Source organism: Diabrotica virgifera, chromosome 2 (genome assembly GCF_917563875.1).
Source record: "Diabrotica virgifera virgifera chromosome 2, PGI_DIABVI_V3a".
Lineage (NCBI taxonomy): Eukaryota > Metazoa > Arthropoda > Insecta > Coleoptera > Chrysomelidae > Diabrotica > Diabrotica virgifera.
Window position 1 is genome coordinate 217,823,450 of NC_065444.1, and position 21,542 is coordinate 217,844,991.

The 21,542-nt window shown below is 36.4% G+C and overlaps 1 protein-coding gene across 1 annotated transcript in view; it reads right to left on the reverse strand.

The window, feature by feature from the left end:
- Nucleotides 1-20,633, reverse strand: part of LOC126879828 (uncharacterized) — a 41,292-nt gene extending 20,659 nt beyond the window's left edge. Inside the window, exon 1 of the mRNA XM_050643121.1 lies at nt 20,366-20,633. Within this exon, the coding sequence (XP_050499078.1) occupies nt 20,366-20,506 (141 nt within the window). The 5' untranslated portion in view covers nt 20,507-20,633. The remainder of the gene's footprint in view (nt 1-20,365) is intronic.
- Nucleotides 20,634-21,542: the final 909 nt, after the last annotated feature.

Below are 21,542 nucleotides of genomic sequence, written 5' to 3' on the forward strand. Positions count from 1 at the left end.
CCAATATTTGTACACTTTTTGTTATTATTGTTCCTCTGGTGTTGACTTTGACCTCAAATAAATCGAAATGTCAGATTTTAAAACAAAGACGGAAAGACCCCAGGTGAGTAGGATAAATCCAGAGTCTCACACTGATTTATCAGTCTGTCCCAAGGATTCTGGGGGGGACAAAAAACTGACGAAACGAGAAATACGAAAACCCTTTTCATTCTACGTTGCCACCTATAATGCCAGAACTCTATTGTCAGAAGAAAAATTCTTCGAAATGGAAGATGCAATCAAAGAAATTAAATGGGACGTAATAGGAGTCTGCGAAATACGACACCGTGGTGAAAACTTAAAGACGCTGAAATCAGGACACCTCTTCTATAGCATTGGCTCCGAAACCGAATCAGTTGGAGGGGTCGGTTTCTTCATCCATAAAAAACATAAGAAAAACGTAGTTGATATAAAAAGTGTGTCTACAAGAGTTGCCTATGTAACCCTAAAGCTCAACAACAGGTATAAACTGAAAATTATCCAGGTATACGCTCCAACAACACAACATCCAGACGAAGAAGTTGAAGACTTTTATGATGATATATCTGTAGCTCTAAAAGACACACCCACCCACTTTACAATCCTGTGTGGGGATTTTAATGCAAAATTAGGCCTTAAAGAAGACCAAGCAGAGACATCACTAGGAAATTTTGGAACTCTAGGTAGAAATGAGCGGGGAGAAACACTTTTAGGCTTTTTGCTACAGAATAACTTGTTCCAAATGAACAGTTTTTTCGTTAAAAAACTACATAGAAGGTGGACGTGGGAAAGTCCTGATGGTAAAACAAGAAATGAAATAGATTACATTATCAGCGACAAAAAACAGATTATCACAGACGTGAGCGTCCTAAATAAATTTACTACAGGAAGTGACCATCGAATGGTAAGAGCCACAATAAAAATAGACCTCAAAAAAGAACGAAATCGTTTGATAAAAAAGAAAACCTTGCAAGCCTGGACTTTCCCATTAAATATTGATAAATACCAACACCATATAAACGCAGCTTTGGAAAGAAATACAACTTCAGATGAAAGTATAAATAACTTAAATGAAAACATAATTAGAGCCATTGAAGAAAGTCAACGAAAAAACTGCCCAAAAAAGAAGAGAGATGAAAAAATAAGCCCAGAAACTAGAGAACTAATCAAAACGCGAAGTAAAATGAGAGGAAGCGAAAATACTGAAAAAAGTGCGTTAAGAGACATCAACAAGAAAGTGTCAAAGGAAATCAGAAAAGATCTAAGGAAGTATAAAACTCAAAGCATCCAGAAAACCATAGAAGAAAATAAAAGTTTGAAAGTTTTACGAAGGAAATTGACCAACGGAAAATGCGAAATACATAAATTAAAAAATAAAAACAGCGAAATAACATCAAACAGAGAAGATTTACTAAATATCGTAGAAGAATTTTATTTGGAACTATATAGGAGCCAAAGGCTGAATCAAAATAATCTGAGGGAAGCGGTTTCAAAGAAAATAATAAACCAAGGCTCCGAAATACTACCAGAGATAACCACTAGCGAAATCCATCAAGCACTGAGAAAAATGAAAAATGGAAAAGCACCAGGTGAAGATGGAGTCGTAATAGAGGCCATTAAAAACGGAGGCCACATTCTTATAGGTAAAATAAAAAATCTCTTCAACTTATGCCTTCATCAAAAGTCGATACCTGAAAAATGGAAAAACGCAGTAACAATACTTTTGCATAAGAAGGGAGATAAGACAGACTTACAACATTATAGACCCATTAGCCTGCTAAACCACTTATACAAACTCTTTACAAAAGTAGTGACATCAAGAGTAGAAAAGAAGCTAGATTTTTACCAGCCAAAAGAACAAGCTGGATTTCGATCAAACTTTGGGACAAACGACCATCTGCAGGCAGTCAAGTTACTAATTGAGAAGTCAATAGAATATAATAAACCCCTTGTCCTAGCATTCGTGGATTTTCATAAAGCCTTTGACACGATAGAGCTGGATAGCATTTTAGAAGCTCTAAATGAATGCCGCATTGACTACCGTTACAGTACACTCATCTATAATATTTATAAAGAGGCAACAATGAGTGTTAAGTTACATGATAAAACCAAACAAATAAGCATAGAACGCGGCGTAAGACAAGGCGACACACTCTCGCCAAAACTATTCATAACTGTTCTGGAATATGCCTTTAAGATGCTCAACTGGGACAATAAAGGGATCAAAATGGATGGAGAAAAGTTAAATCATCTTCGTTTTGCAGATGACATAGTCCTTATAACTGATGACCTAGGAGAAGTAAAGAAAATGCTAAATGAGTTAGACGCTATCTGCTGGAAAATAGGCCTGAAAATGAACTTTTCTAAAACTAAATTTATGACTAATCTGATTCCTAGCGGGCAGCTGATTATACGCGAACAAGAAGTGGAACTAGTGGAAAAGTACATTTACTTGGGTCATGAAATTAGAATTGGCAGAGATAACCAAACATGCGAATTAAAAAGAAGATTAACTCTTGCTTGGGCAGCCTACGGAGCTCTGAGAGACATATTTAGGAGCAGTATACCGATCGGTTTAAAAAGACAAGTGTTTGACCAATGTGTGCTACCGGTAATGACATATGGGGCAGAGACACTGACTCTAACCAAGGCAACAGCGTCGAAAATGCGGGTTACTCAAAGGCGCATGGAAAGATCCATGCTGGGCGTAACTCTACGGGATAAAATAAGAAATGAAGATCTCAGACAAACAACCGGTATCGCAGATGTTGTAGAACGTATCACCAGGCTCAAATGGAACTGGGCAGGACACGTCGCCAGGCTGAAAGATTCAAGATGGGCACGAAAGCTGATGGAGTGGAGACCAAGAGAAGATAAACGAAGTAGAGGAAGGCCGCCTACACGATGGACAGATGATATCAGGCGGATTAGTAAAAACTGGCAAAAATCAGCACAGAACCGTGAAGTGTGGAAACAATTGGGGGAGACCTATGTCCAGCAGTGGACGTGAATTGGTTGGATGATGATGATGATGATGATGATGGTGTTGACTTTTGATTCTCTAATATGATGTTGAATAGAATACAGGATAGGGCGTCTCCTTGTCGTAGGCCCGTTCTAACATGTATTGGATCTATTAGTGCGTTTTGAATTCGAATTTGGCTCTGTAATTTAAGTGTTTCTTTTACTATATCAATGAGTTGAGTTGAAATATTAAACTCTTTCAGGGCGTGGATCAGAAATTCTCGATGGATACTATCATAAGCACTCTCAAAATCAATGAAGAGATAATGTGTGTCTATATTAAATTCACTATTCTTTTCCAATATTTGCCTCAAGACGAAGATCTGATCTATTGTGGACTTCTGCCTGTAGAAACCACATTGATATCCCCCAACTATTTGTTCCGCATATGGTCTCAATTGCTCATAGACAATATTTGACAGTATTTAATATGCCACAGTCAGTAGCGTTATTGCCCGGTAATTTTTACATTCAAGCTGATCTCCCTTTTTATGTAGTGGAATAATTACTCCGGTATTCCAGTCTTGTGGCAGTTGTTTATTATTCCATATGTTCGCTATTATTTCGTGTATCGCATTCAATAGGGAGTTTCCGCCTTCTTTTATTAATTCTGCGCTAATATTGTCTAATCCAGGTGACTTGTGGTTTTTCAGTCTGGTAACTGCTTCTTGCATTTCAGCTACTGAAGGGGGGTTGTTTCTATGGTATCCGTTTGATCCAGTACAATTCCATCGTATAGTGTATTTCCGTTTTGTTCAAACTTTTCTTTGAAGAATTCAGTCCATCTTTGTAGTATTTCACTCTGTTGAGTTACTATATCTCCTTCTTTGTCTCTGCACATCATTGTTTTTGATTTAAATTCTTTTTTGCTTCTGTTTAGTTTTTGGTAGAATTTTCTGGTTTCTGATGGTTTATTTAAATCTTCAATTTTCTTGAGTTCGTTTTCTATGTGTTCTCTTTTTTTTTGCGATATGTCTTGCTATCTATCATCAACATAATTCCTGCCATTTGACATGTTCTACACGTCGGTCTTTTAAAATGCCTAACATATTTGTCGGACAAACATTTTTTCATATATTGTATAAAGTTTGCTATTGAATGAACGTAAAAACAACCTGCTAGTTTTTACAATCATAAACGTGTCAGGATGACAAGTTCCACATTTAAAATCACGTTCCACAATTAAAACTTCCCGTGTTCCCATATATCAAAGTATGTCCGAGTAGACACCGTTAAGCTATTAACAAATTTTCAACTTCCTGTTAATTCACTTTTTTTTGGTACGCGAGATCCAGGAATTAGATGTAGAAAATTTTTGAGTTTCATTATTTAGGTATAAAACGGTTGGAGTAAAGTGATGAAAAACGATATGATTCAGTCAATTTGTACTCTACGAGCCCCCTAGTGGGAAAGTTTTGGGGTAGTTCTGATTTCTTTCATTGTATATGGATTTTGGGCTGCTGAATCCGAATCTGAGGTTTGCGGACAAAATTTCGTGACGGAACATTGAAAAACTCACGAAAAAAGCGAAAAATTCCTGCTTTTTCCCGCTTTTTTGCTTAAATCTCGAAAACTGTTAACTTTTAGTAAATGGTGTGTTAACAAAAATTAAAGTACATAAAATTCTCTACAAACATCAGTATTTACTTTTTTCTCAGATGAACCGTTCGGTACAAAGTGCAAGTTGAAAATTGCTAATTTTCAACGGTCTCTGTAAAACCCACTTTTTACATTCCAAAACTTTATTTTTTATTAGAATGCTGTCATTTGATACATTTCTGCTAGTTTTCTGCACAAGTAATTAAAAAGAAAAAAAAGTCGAAATTGTACAAATTCAGTATCACAACAGGCCAGACAGGGGACCACGTTCTGCCAACAGTTAAAGCTTGGATTTAAATTCTTCTGGCACATATTTTACAATATTTTTTACATCATTAGAAAGAATCACTGTTCTGTCTAAGTTGAACAAGATCTCCTCTAATTGATCCACCATTTTTGATGATAGGGCCATTGACTTAATCACTATTTTGGCCAGAGTTCTGTGAGCCAACATATGAGCTCGTACTGCCCTTGTGTAAGCGTGACCAGACATAATTTTTTCGGATGATTTTGCCGCATATATGGTATTGAAAAGTTCAGCCAATCCACCACCTTGCATAATGTAACCAATTGCCCCCATGAAGTACATCAATAGTGAAATTCACCGAGCCTTATAACATTTGACAGATCAGGATCATCGGGACGACTAGCAAGAATGTCTCTTGCCTTGAGGTAGAGGGGTTGGTCAAATGTCACCAGACATGTAAGTTGCTTTAAGGATTTAGTTTTCTCTACTCCGTTCAAAAATTCTGTAAATATTGTATCATAATCACTTGGAGGAGCGTTGATAAATAGCTGGTAAACAATAAATGTTAGTTCATATGGCATGTTTCTTGTGGCTGCTTCCATGAATCCATTCCATCCTAAGAGGTCTGGAATATCTCTACTTTTCCCGTAGAGCCACAGAAGATCATGCACAGATAGAGTCACAGTTTCAGTTGGTGTGAACATTCCCTTCGGATCTATTATCTTGATTTCTGATAAATCTTGAGGTTTTGTCCTTTCAAAATGAATTAGTTGAACAGCTCCCTGACTTGCATAAATCTCAGGCGTGAGTTTCGTTTTTAACCGAGGAATGGATTGGTTAGGTGCTACTGCATGTTTTGGTGCAATACAAGAAATGCCACCCATGACGTGAAAAGTGTTGTATCCGTCGATTGTGTGTACTTTCGCGTGTGTAAATCAGCGTTATCGTACACCTGCTGTGTAAAGCACGGCTGGTCAAGTTTCTGCGGATCGCCTGCGATTGCTGATATTTTCAAACATAGCTTCTTTATAGGATGAACAAAACCCCAAAGAGGAAACTACCTCAACCAATTTTCTTGATCCGTACTTTTTGTAGAGCAACACGGCCAACCCTACAAGGACTGGTGAGACGAATGATCTGGGCCTTACCGCCGCTACAAGACTATGAGCAAGCGCGTTGCGTTTCTTCTTCCAGTTATCATACTCTCCACGTTTTTTATGAAGTACAACTTTTTCCATAAATGTACGTAGTGTTTCAGGAATTAGTTCTTCATTTCCATCTAAAAACTTATCCGGTGGGGGGTATTCCTGTGTCTCATAAACCTGGCTCCGGACATCCTCAACAATAATGGCAGCAGCCTTCTGAACAATCCGTAGTCTTTCCTTTTTTTCATTTTTTAACGCTTGTTGGTACCAAGCGTCGTTCAAGATTTTGTAACCTGTGTCTTTGAAACAAACGACCGACTTCTTGTTTCGGGACATATTAATAATTATATCGCTTCCGTATTTTTTGAGTAGATGAGCTTTGGCTGTCTTTGTGTCAGGACGATATTTACCCTTAATTTGATCAATCAACTCATCGAGCAAAAATTTGGCACTCCCCATTCCTATTCTCTAAATAATTGTAAACATCTTGCATTGCCCTTTCAACATCATCGGCAAATAGACCCGATTTTTTAATCTTTTTTTTTTTTAGTGATTGGGCGATTGTACAGTTTTCTCATGCATAAACTATGATACCGGCAATCAGAGGCTACTAAGTCTGAGACAGGTAAAAGGCGTTTGATTATGGCTTTGCCATACTGATCATCACGTTCTTTTGCTCGTTTTATAACAGTTTCTTTAAATTTTGAAAACTCGAACCTGATACACCTTATTGCGGTTGGTTGTCTTTTTACTTTGCTGTTCTATAAACTCAAGTATTATGACGAGACCACACATAAAACATTGAGTTTTGAAATTAAAAGGTGGTGCAGTAGAACGTCTTTGAACTTGCTCCCTATCCTCCTCAACTCTCTTCAAGTAAGCGTTAATCATTTTTACAGCATTGTAATTTTTACGACCTCACGCTATTAACAGCTTAATTAATCTTACTCTGTCATTAAAAAAATAAGAATTATTGGAAATAATTCTTATTTATTTATAAGTAGTAGAAATGTATTATAAGAAACTAGCATTCTAATAAAAAATAAAGTGGGTTTTGCAGAGACCATTCAAAATTCGCAATGTTCAACTTGCATTTTAGACCGAACGGTTCGTCTGAAAAAAAAAAGTAGATAGTGATGTTTGTAGATAATTTTAAGTACTTTAATTTATGTTAACAGATCATTTACTAAAAGTTAATAGTTTTCGAGATTTAAGCAAAAAAGCGAGAAAAAGCAGAAATGTTTCGCTTTTTTCGCGATTTTTTCAATGTTCCGTCACGAAATTTTGTCCGCAAACCTCATATTCGGATTCAGCAGCCCAAAATCCATATATAATAAAAGAAATCAGAACTACCCCAAAACTTTCCTAGTCAAAACACAATTTTATTGAATCAATAGGGTTAATATTATTTTACAATTTTAAATTAGATTGAGTTTTTATATGTTGATTTATATTTAATGTTTATTAAAAAATTTGATATGCAATGTGTGTTTTTATTGGGAGGGGGCCCGCATTCCAACTGGAACCAGGGCACGCTGATCTATCAGTGCGCTAATGTTCTCCTCTATTCTTTATCATTTCCGCCTTTATTTCGTTTTCTCCTGGTCTTTTGTTATTTTTTAGTCCATTGATTATACTTTTAATTTCTCCTTCACTAGGCAATTCTATTATTATGCCATCATCCTCTATATGGAAATTTTCATTTTCATCTGTATTTTTCCCATTCAGTAGTTCCCTAAAATGTCTCTCACATATACCCATCACATCTTTTTCACTCGTGAGTGTTCCATCTTCTTTTTTCGTGTATGAATTGTAATTCTCATATCCCCTTTCAGTTTTTTTAACTTCTTGATAAAACGACCGTATTTATTTTTTCTCAAATTTTTCCTCTTTTCTTGTATTATTTTTTCGTTGTATTCTCTTTAATTTCGTCTACATACTATTCTCATTATTCGTCTTTGATCTTTGTAATTCTGGTTTATACCATCATTATAATTGACTTCAAGCACGTAGCCAGGAAATGTTCTTGAGGGGGGTCCAAATACAACTTAAATTTTTTGTTAGGTTAGACGATAAGGTATTGAAAAAAATATTCAGATTAAATTTTAGATCCATATGCAAAATTTGAAAAAACTATTTTAATATTTTAAAAATTGCAATAACAAGTGTTTACTACTTTACTAAGATATAACATCTACATGACGACAATTTCACCCTAGTAAAGTAAGTTGTTTTTAATAGCTAATTTCACCATTGTATCTTTAATCTCATTTTAGCTTCCCTGATGATGTTAGTGACTACTAACGAAATATAGAATTTCGTAGAAAAGAGTACACCTGGTCTTCTATTCAGCTGTCTACTCAATAATTTTGGGTTGTTTGATATATCATCATCATCATCCAGCCTTCTGCATCCAAAGTTGAACATAGGCCTCCCCTAATTTCTTCCAGTTCTGTCGATCTTGGGCTTCCAGCAACCAATTCCCAGCAACGTTTTTGACGTTGTCTGTCCATCGTGTATATGCGGTCTACCTCTACTTTTTCTGTCCGTTCGTGGTCTCCACACGGTAATTTTTTGGGTCCACCACCGTTCTCCATTCTGGCTACATGACCCGCCCAATTCCACCTCAGCTATGCTATTCGCTCTATGACATCTGTGATGATGATTTGATATCTATATATCTGGCTTTCGACGTTCCAATGAACGAAAAAAAAAGCCAATCAAATGAGTCTTTCGTTTCCCATCTTGTTTTTGGGTAAAGTTTTTACCCGCTTCATTGTTGAGAACGAAGGTTCTACACTATCCGTTGTGATAGGTATAGTTGCAAAATTGTAAGGAATTTGTAAATGTTTAGAGAACAAATGTTTATTACAAAGTTTCACTACGTGGCGAACTTCGTTATTTGGTTCCAAAGATGATATTGTATTACAGTTACACCATAACATATACATATTCAGCTTTTATTGCTGCAAGGGAAGTGTCGCGGGAGTAACAGGCAGGCAAATTTTCTAGCAATTTTGCCTTTTCTTTAGAGGCAAATGCAGGTTAAAGAATTTCTGCACATTGAATACAAACAGAAATAATTCTAGTAAACAATAATAATAATTACGTTCACTTTTTCAAAAATGTTAATAATAATTTATGGATAAACTTGCTGCCTTGATACAAAAGCCGAGGTAGTTTTGGGAGGGGTCCGGACCCCATGTACCCTCCCTTGGCGACGTGCCTGATTGCCTTAATCTTTTCTTTTCATCTGCTATTCTAAGGCATTCTTCATCAAACCAATTCTTCCCTGCTTTCATTTGTCGTTATTTTTTGCATTTTTTGCTCTATTAATCGCCTCTCTTGTAGTTTGTCACACTTGCTCTATTCCTAGTCTCTCTTCGTCTTCCTGGGTTAATAGCCCTTTATTTATTTCATTGATATACTTTCTTTTTATTTCCACGTCGCTTAGTTTTTTTATATCATATCGGTTTTTCCTCTTTGAACTTGTTTTTCCTATTTCTTTATCTGTTTGCATCATTCTACATATAGCTCTAACCAGAAAGTGGTCCGAATCCGTTTCGGCCCCTCTCATACTTCTTATGTTTTTTATAAATTTCATGTGGTTTCTTTCCACCAATACGTGATCAATCTGGTTAACCGTCCTACCATCAGGAGACATCCAGGTTCCCTTATATATTTCTTTTCGTTCTAACCGGGTGCTCCTCACCACTATATTTTTTCCATCGCAAAACTGATTAGTCTTTGGCCATTATCATTTGTCACTTCATACTTGCTATGTATTCCTGCTACTGCGTTATACATAGCTTCTTTTCCCACTTTTGCATTGCAATCGGCGATTATTATTTTTATATCATGTTTTGGAATATGCTCATATTGATCCATTAGTTTCTCTTTGAATAGGTCTTTTGTTTCATCATATTTTTCCTCGAATGGGGCGTGTATGTTAGTTATACCTATATTCCTTTTTCTCCCTTTATTCTTATTACGCACATTCTGTCTGAGATAGGTTTGAAGGCCATAACTTTCTCTATAAAATTTTTTCCAACTGCGAAACCTGTTCCTAGCATTCTATCTTTCCCGCCACTCGTAAAGAGGGCTATGCCTTCAACTTCTGTCATTTCATTTCCCATTTTTTTTTGTTTCTTGCAAAACGAAAACGTCTATTTTGTACCTCTTTATCTCATTCGATAGCTCTTTAAAGGCTCCTTCATAAAAGGACCCTCTAATATTCCAGGTCACTAGTGCCATCTCGTTTGTGCATTTATTCTTTTTAAAGTCTCCTATCTGTTCTCTTGTTTCCTCTGTTAGGTAGGTACATCATTTTTCATATTTATACATTCCAAGTCATGATAACCAGTAATCATTACCTTGTTCCTTGCTTGACAGCCCTTATCAGTTTTTTGCTTTTTCTAAATTTTTCATTCTCTCTGTTTGTAACGGTTCACGTTACGAAATTAGCTCTTTAATTATTTTTATAATTATTTTCCCTTAATCTCATTTAAATTCTCTAATTTCTCGTAAAGGACTACTTATGTGACATCACACGTCTGCGTCTACGGAACATACTTGTCGTATCGTTCCGTGACATTTAATTCATGTTCTGTGGCCGTTTGAGGTTCTCCTCTTTGAAGGAGCGCAGCGAGGAAGGATGAACACTTGACTTGTGGCTGTAAGTGAGGTTGGTACGTTGGTAGGTACCATGAAATGGCGGATGATTTCCATCTAGAGTCTGAATTATTTAACATCTTAAGTTTAATTAAAGTAAAAAGTTACCACCAACGGTTGCCTGGAGTAGGGAGACATGTGTGGGACACAACTCCTCTTGGAGCCGGAATAGGAATCATTCGGTGAGATTTATTTTTTATAATAATTTTTTGTTAGCCTTATAACTATATGTTATATTGTATAATATTTGTAATAGTAGTTTCATTGGTAAATTTTCTGAGTCAACCCATTAAGTGAAATATATAGATTATTTCGATTATTTAATATCCATCCAAGGAAAATTATATATTAATACATTTTGGTTAGACATAACCAAACATATGCAATTCTCAATTAATATTGGAAATAATTATTATTTCTCTGTAGGTTTTAAATTTATTGAGTACGTCAGAACGTGTATGTATCGATCTGTAAATTGGTGCCGAAATTTGTAATTATTACTGTAAATACTAGTTATCAAAATTAGTTTTCGCTCAAATAGTGACTAATAACAATTCTGTTACGTGTTAATCATCAAGAACAAGCTCTAACTTCGGTCAGTAAGAGATGTTTTACTTAATAATCTTCCAACTAAAACACATTCAGTGTCAAACTGTCAATAGTTTTTCACTGTTGCTATCCCGTCCCAACGGACGCCAACGGTTAGGCAACCAGTATTGCAGTGATGTGTCCAAGGTTATCACTTATTTCCAGACATCCAAAGCGTTAATATAAATAAAATTCAAGTTACTTTTGACTACATGAGTAACAATTTAAATCAATGTTCCCCCACTGTTAGCAACACCATGTCTGGATCCAATTCTTCCAGTAATCTTACTAGTTCATATGCCAATTCTACTATGACTAAACAACGTCCGAAGTATCCCAAGAAGACCGAAGCAATTTTATAATTAGTTGTACGTCTCTATAGTATCCAATGATTGTATATCCAATTTTTTTTCTTCATAATTTTTACCTAATGTTATTTAAAATTTAGAAATTAACTGTTATAATATTTAGTTTTAAGTCTTTCTTGTAATTAATTATTGTATAACCAATATTGTTTGTGTCAATGGCCATTGCTGCCAAGACACATAAATTTAAATAAAAAAAAAATATTGAACATCCAATATTTTTATAAATTCAATATATTTTTACAGATATCATATTCTCTCAGATAAATCATATTCAAATTTCACATTCAATGTCATTATTTGTTCATATCTTCACACACAAAATAGTTCAAGGTTACCTGAGATTAGTTTTCGTTCCATTTTTATTGGTCGTTTTTTTTTTCTATTATTGCTTCTAAAAAGTTTTCCTCAATTATTTCTTCTTATCTTTACTTTTGCTCACCGGTTTATATGAGAAATCAAACGAAGTATGGTTTGTTCAACAGTAAATGGTTTGAGTTCAATTAGTGCGGTCGTAAATATTATTAAATTTATCTGACCTGGCCCATTGTTAAGACCCACCCGGAGCGATAAGCCACCGAGGTAGACAGAGTTGGTCTTTTGCAATTAACACTGACTAGACGGTACTCCCATAATAAAGCCTAAAATAAATTTTACCTGAAACCGGGCCTTTTATACTATTATCGGTTAATCCGGTCTGTTTATAGTGGTAACTAATTGAACTTAACCATTTACTGTTTAACATACCATATATGTTTTTAGCCATTTGGAAGAAAGCTATCTATTATGTGAAGTCGTACCCACTTTCACCACCTAGGGAAGCCACTTTGACCTATCACAGCCAAGTCACTATAGGGAATATGTCTATTTGGGAACAAGCTATGGGACGTTCCAGTCCCATTTTCAGTCGTCGGTACACCTGTACCTACAGGAAACATTGTTCAGCACCTCCTCTGGTGCTAATTTAATGAATAGCAGCATCGAACCTTATCCGGAAATCGTTCGATGAATGGGTTTGTTTGGGAACATTTAGTGATGTGCTTTTAGTAACTATTGGTTTTTTTACATTTCAGACATTTGGTTTAATGCACTATGTTATTAATTTTTTGCAGATTTAGTTTACCTTTGTTTTTTTATATGACATATTTGTATATTAATATTTGGTTCCCAAACTATTGTATCTATGGTAAGTTACTTGTGTGCACAAGGTAATCAGGCCTAGAAAATTAGGGTTTTATATTTTATTATTGGTTTGATATTTATTTTGTAATATTCCTTCAGGCCTATTACTTCAAGGTAATTAGGCCTAGAAAATTAGGGTTTTATATTTTATTATTGGTTTGATATTTACGAGATAATTCACGTATTTTGTAATATTACTTGCTTGTTTCCCAAATATTTGTTCGGTTAATTTAGGTCATCGTTTCGGTATTTATCTTAGCTTCATTTTTATAACTTTTATTAATTAATTTTGCTTAAAAATGAATAACCATTTTCAATTTCGTTGCAAAACGAAAATACAGCCGAACCATATTCCAGTCCAATCAGAGAGTGCTGCAAGCACCTCTACCGGTTTCGAAACTTATTAGTCTCTCATCAGGAGGCACATATGCTGCTATCCCTGATCCAACCAAAACAAACCCCAGCGTGCAGTCCCGAATTGCAACGAACGAAATGGCATAGATGCCCTAGCGGCAACTGCTAGCAAAAGACTAAGTTTTCACTCTAATGGCATATAACATATCCCACCAGAATGAAAACAATGGGAACCTTCTCTGGTTACACCTCCGACGCTTCTACAATTTGCAAGCCATACGGATGCTGAGACTAAGGAAGATGAGGGAATTCTACAATTTACAATTCACGTCACATCTGCTCAGCGCGGTAAAGTTCCAACGAGACTGGTTCCCTTCATACTCCATACAGAGTAAATGTAAATCAAAAATGGATAACCATTTTCAATTTCGTTGCAAAACGAAAATACAGCCGAACCATATTCCAGTCCAATCAGAGAGTGCTGCAAGCACCTCTACCGGTTTCGAAACTTATTAGTCTCTCATCAGGAGGCACATATGCTGCTCTCCCTGATCCTGATAATGGCTTGCAAATTGTAGAAGCCTCGGAGGTGTAACCAGAGAAGGTTCCCATTGTTTTCATTCTGGTGGGATATGTTATATGCCATTAGAGTGAAAACTTAGTCTTTTAATTTTGCTTAATTCGTCATTGTATTTTCTCTTCGTCAGGCTTGTGCCTATTTATTTAAATATTAGTCATATTTTTCGGTTTTAATTTAGTTGTACGTAGCAAGCGTACTATAACCATTTGGTAGAAGTCTCATGTGAGTTGTACCCTATGTATAAGTAAGAGGTATATATTTTTGTACATACATATAACAGGACTATTGCTATATGATATATCATGTTTAACTATAACTTTTGTATAACTTTTGTCATGTTAGAATCACAGTATATGCTTTGTCTAACTCAGAGATTGTTAAAGATCTAGTGGTTATTTTTTAATAAATGTTTATTTAGTTTGCATATCATTTCTTATTATTCCTTATATTTACATTTACTTATATATTTAATATGTTTAGTATTTGACAGCAGTGTAAGATACCTGGGAGAGTAATCGAAGATCATTTTCTTGGCGCCCATGATTTGTTAGTTTTATTTAATTGGTTCTTCTTTAGCACTTATTCATCTTTATACATTTTCAGTACAGTATTCTTATCTTAATATTCACCTTTTCTAGTCATCATTATCTACTTTGAGCTACTGTTCTTCGACAGGCATGCAAACGAGCCGTATCCATCCTTGAGTGTCAAGTTGTTCTCTTGCATCTCTTGCTAGCCAACTCTATTTAGTTTGCCTCTGTCTCTTCATACTTCTACTTATATCCCTTTTAATTCCCCTTTCCTCAACTCCCATCATCCTTATCATTATTCCCCCCATACAAGTAATATTTTTATTACTTCAGTTTTCCTTAGTATTTCCCTTACCACCCCATTTCTTCATTTTTGTTCCATTAAGCTACATCTAGTTATTTTCTTTTTCTACTTCTGTTGGAGTTTATCCCTCTCTTTACATTCACTCCAACAAAAGAACTTTTTTTTGTTTCATGTTCCACTTCCATACCTGCCCATCTATTGTTATCTTACTAAATCCCGTTTGTACGTGTTTTCCAGTTTTTCTTTCTTCGGTTACTCTTTGTCTTATTATGCTCTGCATTTTTCTTTCCTTTTTACTCAAATCGTGGTTTATATAAACTCGTAAGTCTTTTAAACTTTTTGGTTTGCATTTATTCTGCAATATTTTTTCTTTTTCGGAAACATCATCTAACTCTATCAGACATGTATATTCTGCCAGTTTTCGTACTGTCTTTACTTTTGTTTTGATGCTCAGGTGCCGATCTATGAATTCTATTATATCCATTTTTATTTATTTACGATATTTAAAGTCCATTTTTAATCAATTAACTACAATGTTTTTATCTCGTTTTTCTTTTTCTAACCACTCAATTGTTTTCTGCATTTCTCTTAATACTGTCTTCATTTGTTAATTTTCTTCAACTATTTTCTGTAGTTGATTTTTATTACATTCTTTAAGTTCTTTAGGATTCTGTTGCTCTCTCCTTTGTTCTGCCATATCTTGCCTCATCTCTTTTATTTCATTTTTTATATCCATCCTAATAACCTCCATTAGTTCTAACAATTTATCTAATTTTGCATCCTTATCTTTTTCTGTTTCCGCCGGTGACTTTCAGGGCCGTAACTACCATTGGGGCAACCGGGGCAGTACCCCGGGGCCCCCGGCCATGAGAGGCCCCGCAGGGGCCCTCGTTTGGTTGGCCGTGCATAGATTTTAACGAGGAAAATAATGTATTAATATGTATTTTAAAAGCAGATCCAAACGAAATAGTTTCAAATGACATAATTTTAAAAATACCTTACAGATGCACCCTAGACCTCAGCATAAAGTTCAGGGGGCTAAGCTGGGGCCCCCCAAGACCATAACATAAAAATTTAAAATATTACCTAGGAAATTAGATATTTTGGCGTAATAAAACCTAAAATGTTATTGGAAGAGGAGGCCCGGGCTAAGCTGGGGCCCCGAGACCTTTCGTAAAAATATAAATTGTTACTGAGAAAATTAGTCATTTTGGCGAAATGAAAACTAAAATGCAACAGGAATATGGGCCTCCGCCCCAGCTATATTGTCTTAACCAATTTACCCCAGGCCACATATTGGTACGTGAAAGGAACCACCTTGTAGCCGAACAATGTACCTACTTGCAGAACCGGTGCTAGGGTATAAGGCGCCCGCCTGCAAAACTAACATAGGCGCCCTTCGGCTTCTTTTAAATTAGTATTTTGTATAGCACCAGCAGAAAAAAGATCATTTTGGCGCCCCCTAAACAGGGGCGCCCGCCTGCAATGCATCCCTTGCAGGCCCGTTATCGCCGGACCTGCCTACTTGAATAAAACAGATAAGATGGTACTTGCAAAATTATTTAACTTAAAATAAGGTGATTTCAAAATTTTTTGTGTTGGTCAACACAAAATAGCAATATGTAGGTACAAGAAACTTCAGTCATGAAATGCATTAAAATGAGTTTTCAAGGGGTTAAATTTCAAGCATTTTTCCGAACCCCCCATTCCGCTGGGGTATAAACCCCAGACCCCAAGGTAGGGGCCCCCAGATCACGTTTGCCCCGGGGCCCCCAACATCGTAGTTACGGCCCTGGTGACTTTATCGTTTTTTTACTATTTCGGAACGCTTCTTCTTCCTTTTCTCTTTCGTCTTCACTTCTTCGCCTTTTATTCCACTCATCATTGCTATCACTAGCCATAATTCCAAATACACGCCGCGAAAGTCACCAATCCCGGGTCGATCCCTCACAAGATTAATGTCTATCGGCGGTATTCGAACTTAGTGAATTAAAATTCGAATTTCCACACTAGGATTTCTCCGGTAGTTATCGTTGTCTTTTTAAATCCAGCAACGCCACATGAAAATTTAAACTGGCTTTTGCGTATAGGTATAGATGTTAATGAGCTTTGGAATAAAAACCAACTAATTATAGTTTGTATTAATTTGTGTCACTTACTAAAGTCTGGATTTTGGACAGTATTTCGTGACTTTTTACAGCCAATTTCACACAGAACTGATATTCACTTCTAACAATAACATGTACCGCTTGTTTACCTGTTTTACTTGATCTCACCCTAATGCCGCCTTTGAAGTTACCAAGATAAACAGGAGGAAAACAGGTAAATCGCGGCGTCGACGTTGGCAAACCACTCTATATGAACAAGGCCTTTAGGCATTAGGTCTTGTCCATATGCGGGCGGTTTGCCAACGTCGACTGCGCGGTTTACCTGTTTTTCTTGGTATTAGGGTGAAACTCCAAAGGCAGCATTAAGGTGAGATCAAGTAAGACAGGTAAACCGCGCAGTTGACGTTGGCAAACTGCCCTTTGCAATTTAATTTCAGCTGATTCCCTAATACTTTTGGTAAAAGTCAGGCAGAAATTTAAATTGCTTGTTACTTGGATCAATGCAAGGTTGCCACTCCGGGGAAGAATTCATTACCTGATAAAGTTAATATGGACCAAGGAGCATATGCCGGAGGAATGGGCAGTTGGTCTTATACAGCCAATATATAAAAAAGGAGATAAGAGGGAATGTCATAATTACAGGCCAATTACATTGCTAAATGTAATATACAAAATCCTACCTGGCATTATCTACAATATATTGACAGAATACTTCGAAAATATAATAATTAGTGATTGTAAATCCAAAATGGATTTAGACCACTACAGACAACATATTCATACTAAGAACGATACAAGAAACGCTTATGAATACGACATATAACTATATAATATATAGACTATAGACTTGTCTATAGTCTATAATATATAGACTATAGACTATAGACTAGTATATAGACTTTTAACAAGCTTTTGATAGTGTGGTAAGGGACAAAATTGCTGGAAGGCCTCCGTAATCTAGGTATACCAAAAAAATATATCAGCCTCATAAAAATGGCGTTGCAAGGTTCAAAAGCCGCAGTTAGAGTAGAAGGAGAACTGTCTCCCCTGTTTGACATCAACATGGGAGTGAGACAGGAAGACTCACTGTCAACCATGCTGTTCATCCTAGTTCTTGAGGCAGACAATGAAAATATCGCAATAGACAACTACACTGTTAAGCGTGTGGATGCCTTCACATATCTGGGCACATAAATCAATCAAAAGAATTCCATAAATAGCAAAATGAATGCACGTATTTCCAGTGGAAATCGTACATCGTATGCTAATAAAAGATTAATGACATCAAAATTATTAGAAAAAAGAACCAAAATGACTATCTACAGAACATTGGTTAGACCCGTAGCAACCTTTTTCTTCTTCTTCTACGGCACTGCAGCCCAAATTGAGCCTTGGCCTCCTTTATTTTTGCCTTTACCCCTGCTTGTCTGTGGCTGCTCTTCTACTCTTCTACATACACGAACTCCTAAAAAGGCTTGTGCGTCGCTGTTTACTGTGTCTTCCCAGCTCTTTCTTGGCTTTCCAACGGGTCTCTTTCCCTGCATTTTAGCATTCAGTGCTCTTTTTGGCAGCATACCCTCTCCCATTCTTATCATATGTCCGGCCCATTGCAATCTTTATATTCTAATGAAGTCTGACAGGGGTGCTTCCTTATAACGTTGATAAAATTCGTTTTTGTATCGACTTCTGAAAATTCCGTTTTCCCTCACAGGTCCTAGTATTCTCCTTAGTACTTTCCTTTCGAATGTGTCGAGTTTGTTTTTGGATGTTCCTTTCAGGACCCAGGCTTCACTGCCATAGCATGTTATTGGTCGAATTAAAGTTTTATAGATTGTCATCTTTGTATTTCGGTGGACACTTTTAGACCGAAATATATGGGAGAGGGCAAAACAAGCTCTGTTTGCCTGCGTTATTCTCTTCCGTATTTCTCCATCTTCTGATCCGTCGGCATATATTTCTACTCCCAGGTATGTAAACTTTCCAACCGTTTCAATGTCATCTTCATGTATAATGTTTTGTGGGACTATATTTCTTCTCATCTGAGTCAGTATTTTTGTTTTTTCTATGTCAGTTTCCAGACCTAGCATTTTTGTTTGTGTTTTTAACTCTGCGTATGTTTCCTGTGATTTTGTTAATGTTCTACTCATAATATTAATATCATCGGCATAAGCGGCCAGTTAAACCGTTCGGTTGATCAGTAGGTTTCCTCGTCCAGTTTACATTTGCCTAATCGCAACTCCAGTGTCAGGTTAAACAATGTTGGGGCCAGCCCATCTCCCTGCTTTAGTCCCTGCGAAATTTTGAAAAAGTCTGTCCGGTGGTTTTGTATACATACAAATGCCTGAGTTTCATCAATTGCGGTTTTAATGAGTCTTATTAGCTTATGTGGTTCAGCCAATATATATGACTGAGTCGTATACCTGTTTGAAGTCTACAAACATGTTGTGAACATCAATATCGTGTTCCCATGATTTTCTCAGGATTTGTTTGACTGTAAATATTTGATCCAGTGTCGATCTTTCCCGTCGGAAGCCCATCTTCTTCTTCTTCTTCTTGTGCCACTCCTATCGGAGATTGGAAATCATCAAGGCTACCCTGACTTTGTTTACAGCTGACCTAAAAAGTTCATTAGTGGTGCAGCCAAACCACTCTAAACCACTCTTATACCCGTCTGAAAGCCCGAAAGCCCGTCTGATACTCTCCAATCATATGTTCTGCTAGTTGTTGGAGCCGCTGGTTTATAATATACGTGAGGACTTTATTTGCTGCACATAGCAGAGGGATTCCACAGTAGTTTTGGCACTGGAGTTTGTCTCCTTTTTTATAGATCGGGCATACTATACTTTTCTTCCAGTCGTCGGGTATTTTCTCTTCTTGCCATATTTGATGAGCGCGTGGATGTGACTTGCTGGTGGTCGCCACCTACCTTATACCCGTAGTAACCTGTGGTTGTGAAACCTGGGTAATAACGAAAAAAGGTGAAGACCAACTATAAGACATTCTAGAGAAAGATACTGTGAAAAGTATATGGACCGGTGCAAGAGGAAGACGGCATATGGAGAATCAGGAGAAACGAGTAGGTTAACGAACTAAATGAAGGATATGATATTGTAAGATTTGTGAAAAGTCAAAGACTGTCATGGCTGGGACTTGTTCAGCAACAAGAAGATACAAAAACGATTAAGAAAATAAATTGCAATGAAAGCCGGTAGGAAGGCGAAAAAGAGGAAAACCCAGAACAAGCTGGTTGGATGACGTGGAAAACGGCCTGTAAACCATGTATGTAAGACAATGGAGGAGAAGGGCAGAAGACAGATCTGAATGGAAGTACATAGCCAGACAGGCAAAGACCATCCAGAGTTATGATGCCAAAAGAAGGAGAAGACGAAGAAGAAGAAGAAGAAAAAGAAGAACTTTATTAAAATAATAATTATAGAAGTTTTCAGGGACATTCTATCCTCGGTAATAACGCAATATTTCATTATGTGTTTAAATTTTTCAAAAATACTTATCTGTTTTCTTAGGATTCGAAAAAATTAATGCATTTAAAAAGCATTGGAACCGAAATTTTGCACCTACCCTCTAGTATGTAACAAGTATCTAGTAAGATATTCATAAAAATTAAAGATGAGTACTAAAAAATAACTTACATCTTCACGAAGGCTTGTCGATATCGGTGCTGGTACCTCTGTTGATATTACCGGAGTGTCTGTCGAAGTACTAACTGAATCATCGCAAGCAACAAGTGCCAAGGAAATTAGGCTCAATAAAACAACCACGATCGACTTCATCTCGAAAAATGTTGATACGAATAAAAAACCATGTATTTATATAGTGATGTTGATAAAATATGAAATAAAATATGAAATATTAAAGATCTGATAAAAATATAATGACTACATGTATTCCACGAAGTCTTAATTATTGTTAAAGAATTAAAGATAAACAAAAAAAATATATCTCAAGAATTTATGAACCGTTATCGAAAAACAATATTTAATGCTTTAAATATTCATATTTTCTTGTACATATGTAGATTTATCTGATTAAACCAGTTAAGATGTTGATCGGAATTGTTTTTTTTTTGTTTAAAGAGCATTAAATATGCAGTATACACAAACAAAATTTTGAATTTTGTGAGTGCCACTCAGAAGAGTCCGACCCCTAATTTTATAATGCTCACAAATAAACTACATCATCATCATCATTCTCTTTGCCTTATCCCTATGCGGGGTCGGCTTCCCTAATTGCATTTCTCCACAAAATTCTATCTTGGGTCATATCAATGTTAATCCCCTTTATCAACATGTCCTGCCTTATCGTCTGCCCCCAGGTTTTTTTGGTCTTCCTCTCCTACTCCTTCCAGGAATCTGCACTTCAGCTATTCTTCGTATTGGGTGATTAACGTCTCGACGTTGAACATGACCAAACCATCTTAACTTATGCTCTCTCATTTTGGTATCAATTGGTGCCACACCTAGACTTCCCCTAATATACTCATTTCTAATTTTATCCTTCTTTGTCACTCCACTGATCCATCTAAGGATTCTCATTTCCGCCACATGCATTCGTTGTTCCTCTTTCTTTTTCACTGCCCAACATTCAGTTCCGTACATCATAGTCGGTCTTATGGCTGTTTTATAGAATTGTCCCTTCAGCTTCATTGGAATTTTTCTGTCACACAACACACCACTCGCTTCTTTCCACTTCATCCATCCAGCCCTAATTCTACTGCATGCATCTCCATCTATTTCTCCATTACTGTGTAATACCGATCCTAGGTACTTTAAACTATTGCTTTTCACAATCATTTCACCATCCAAAGAT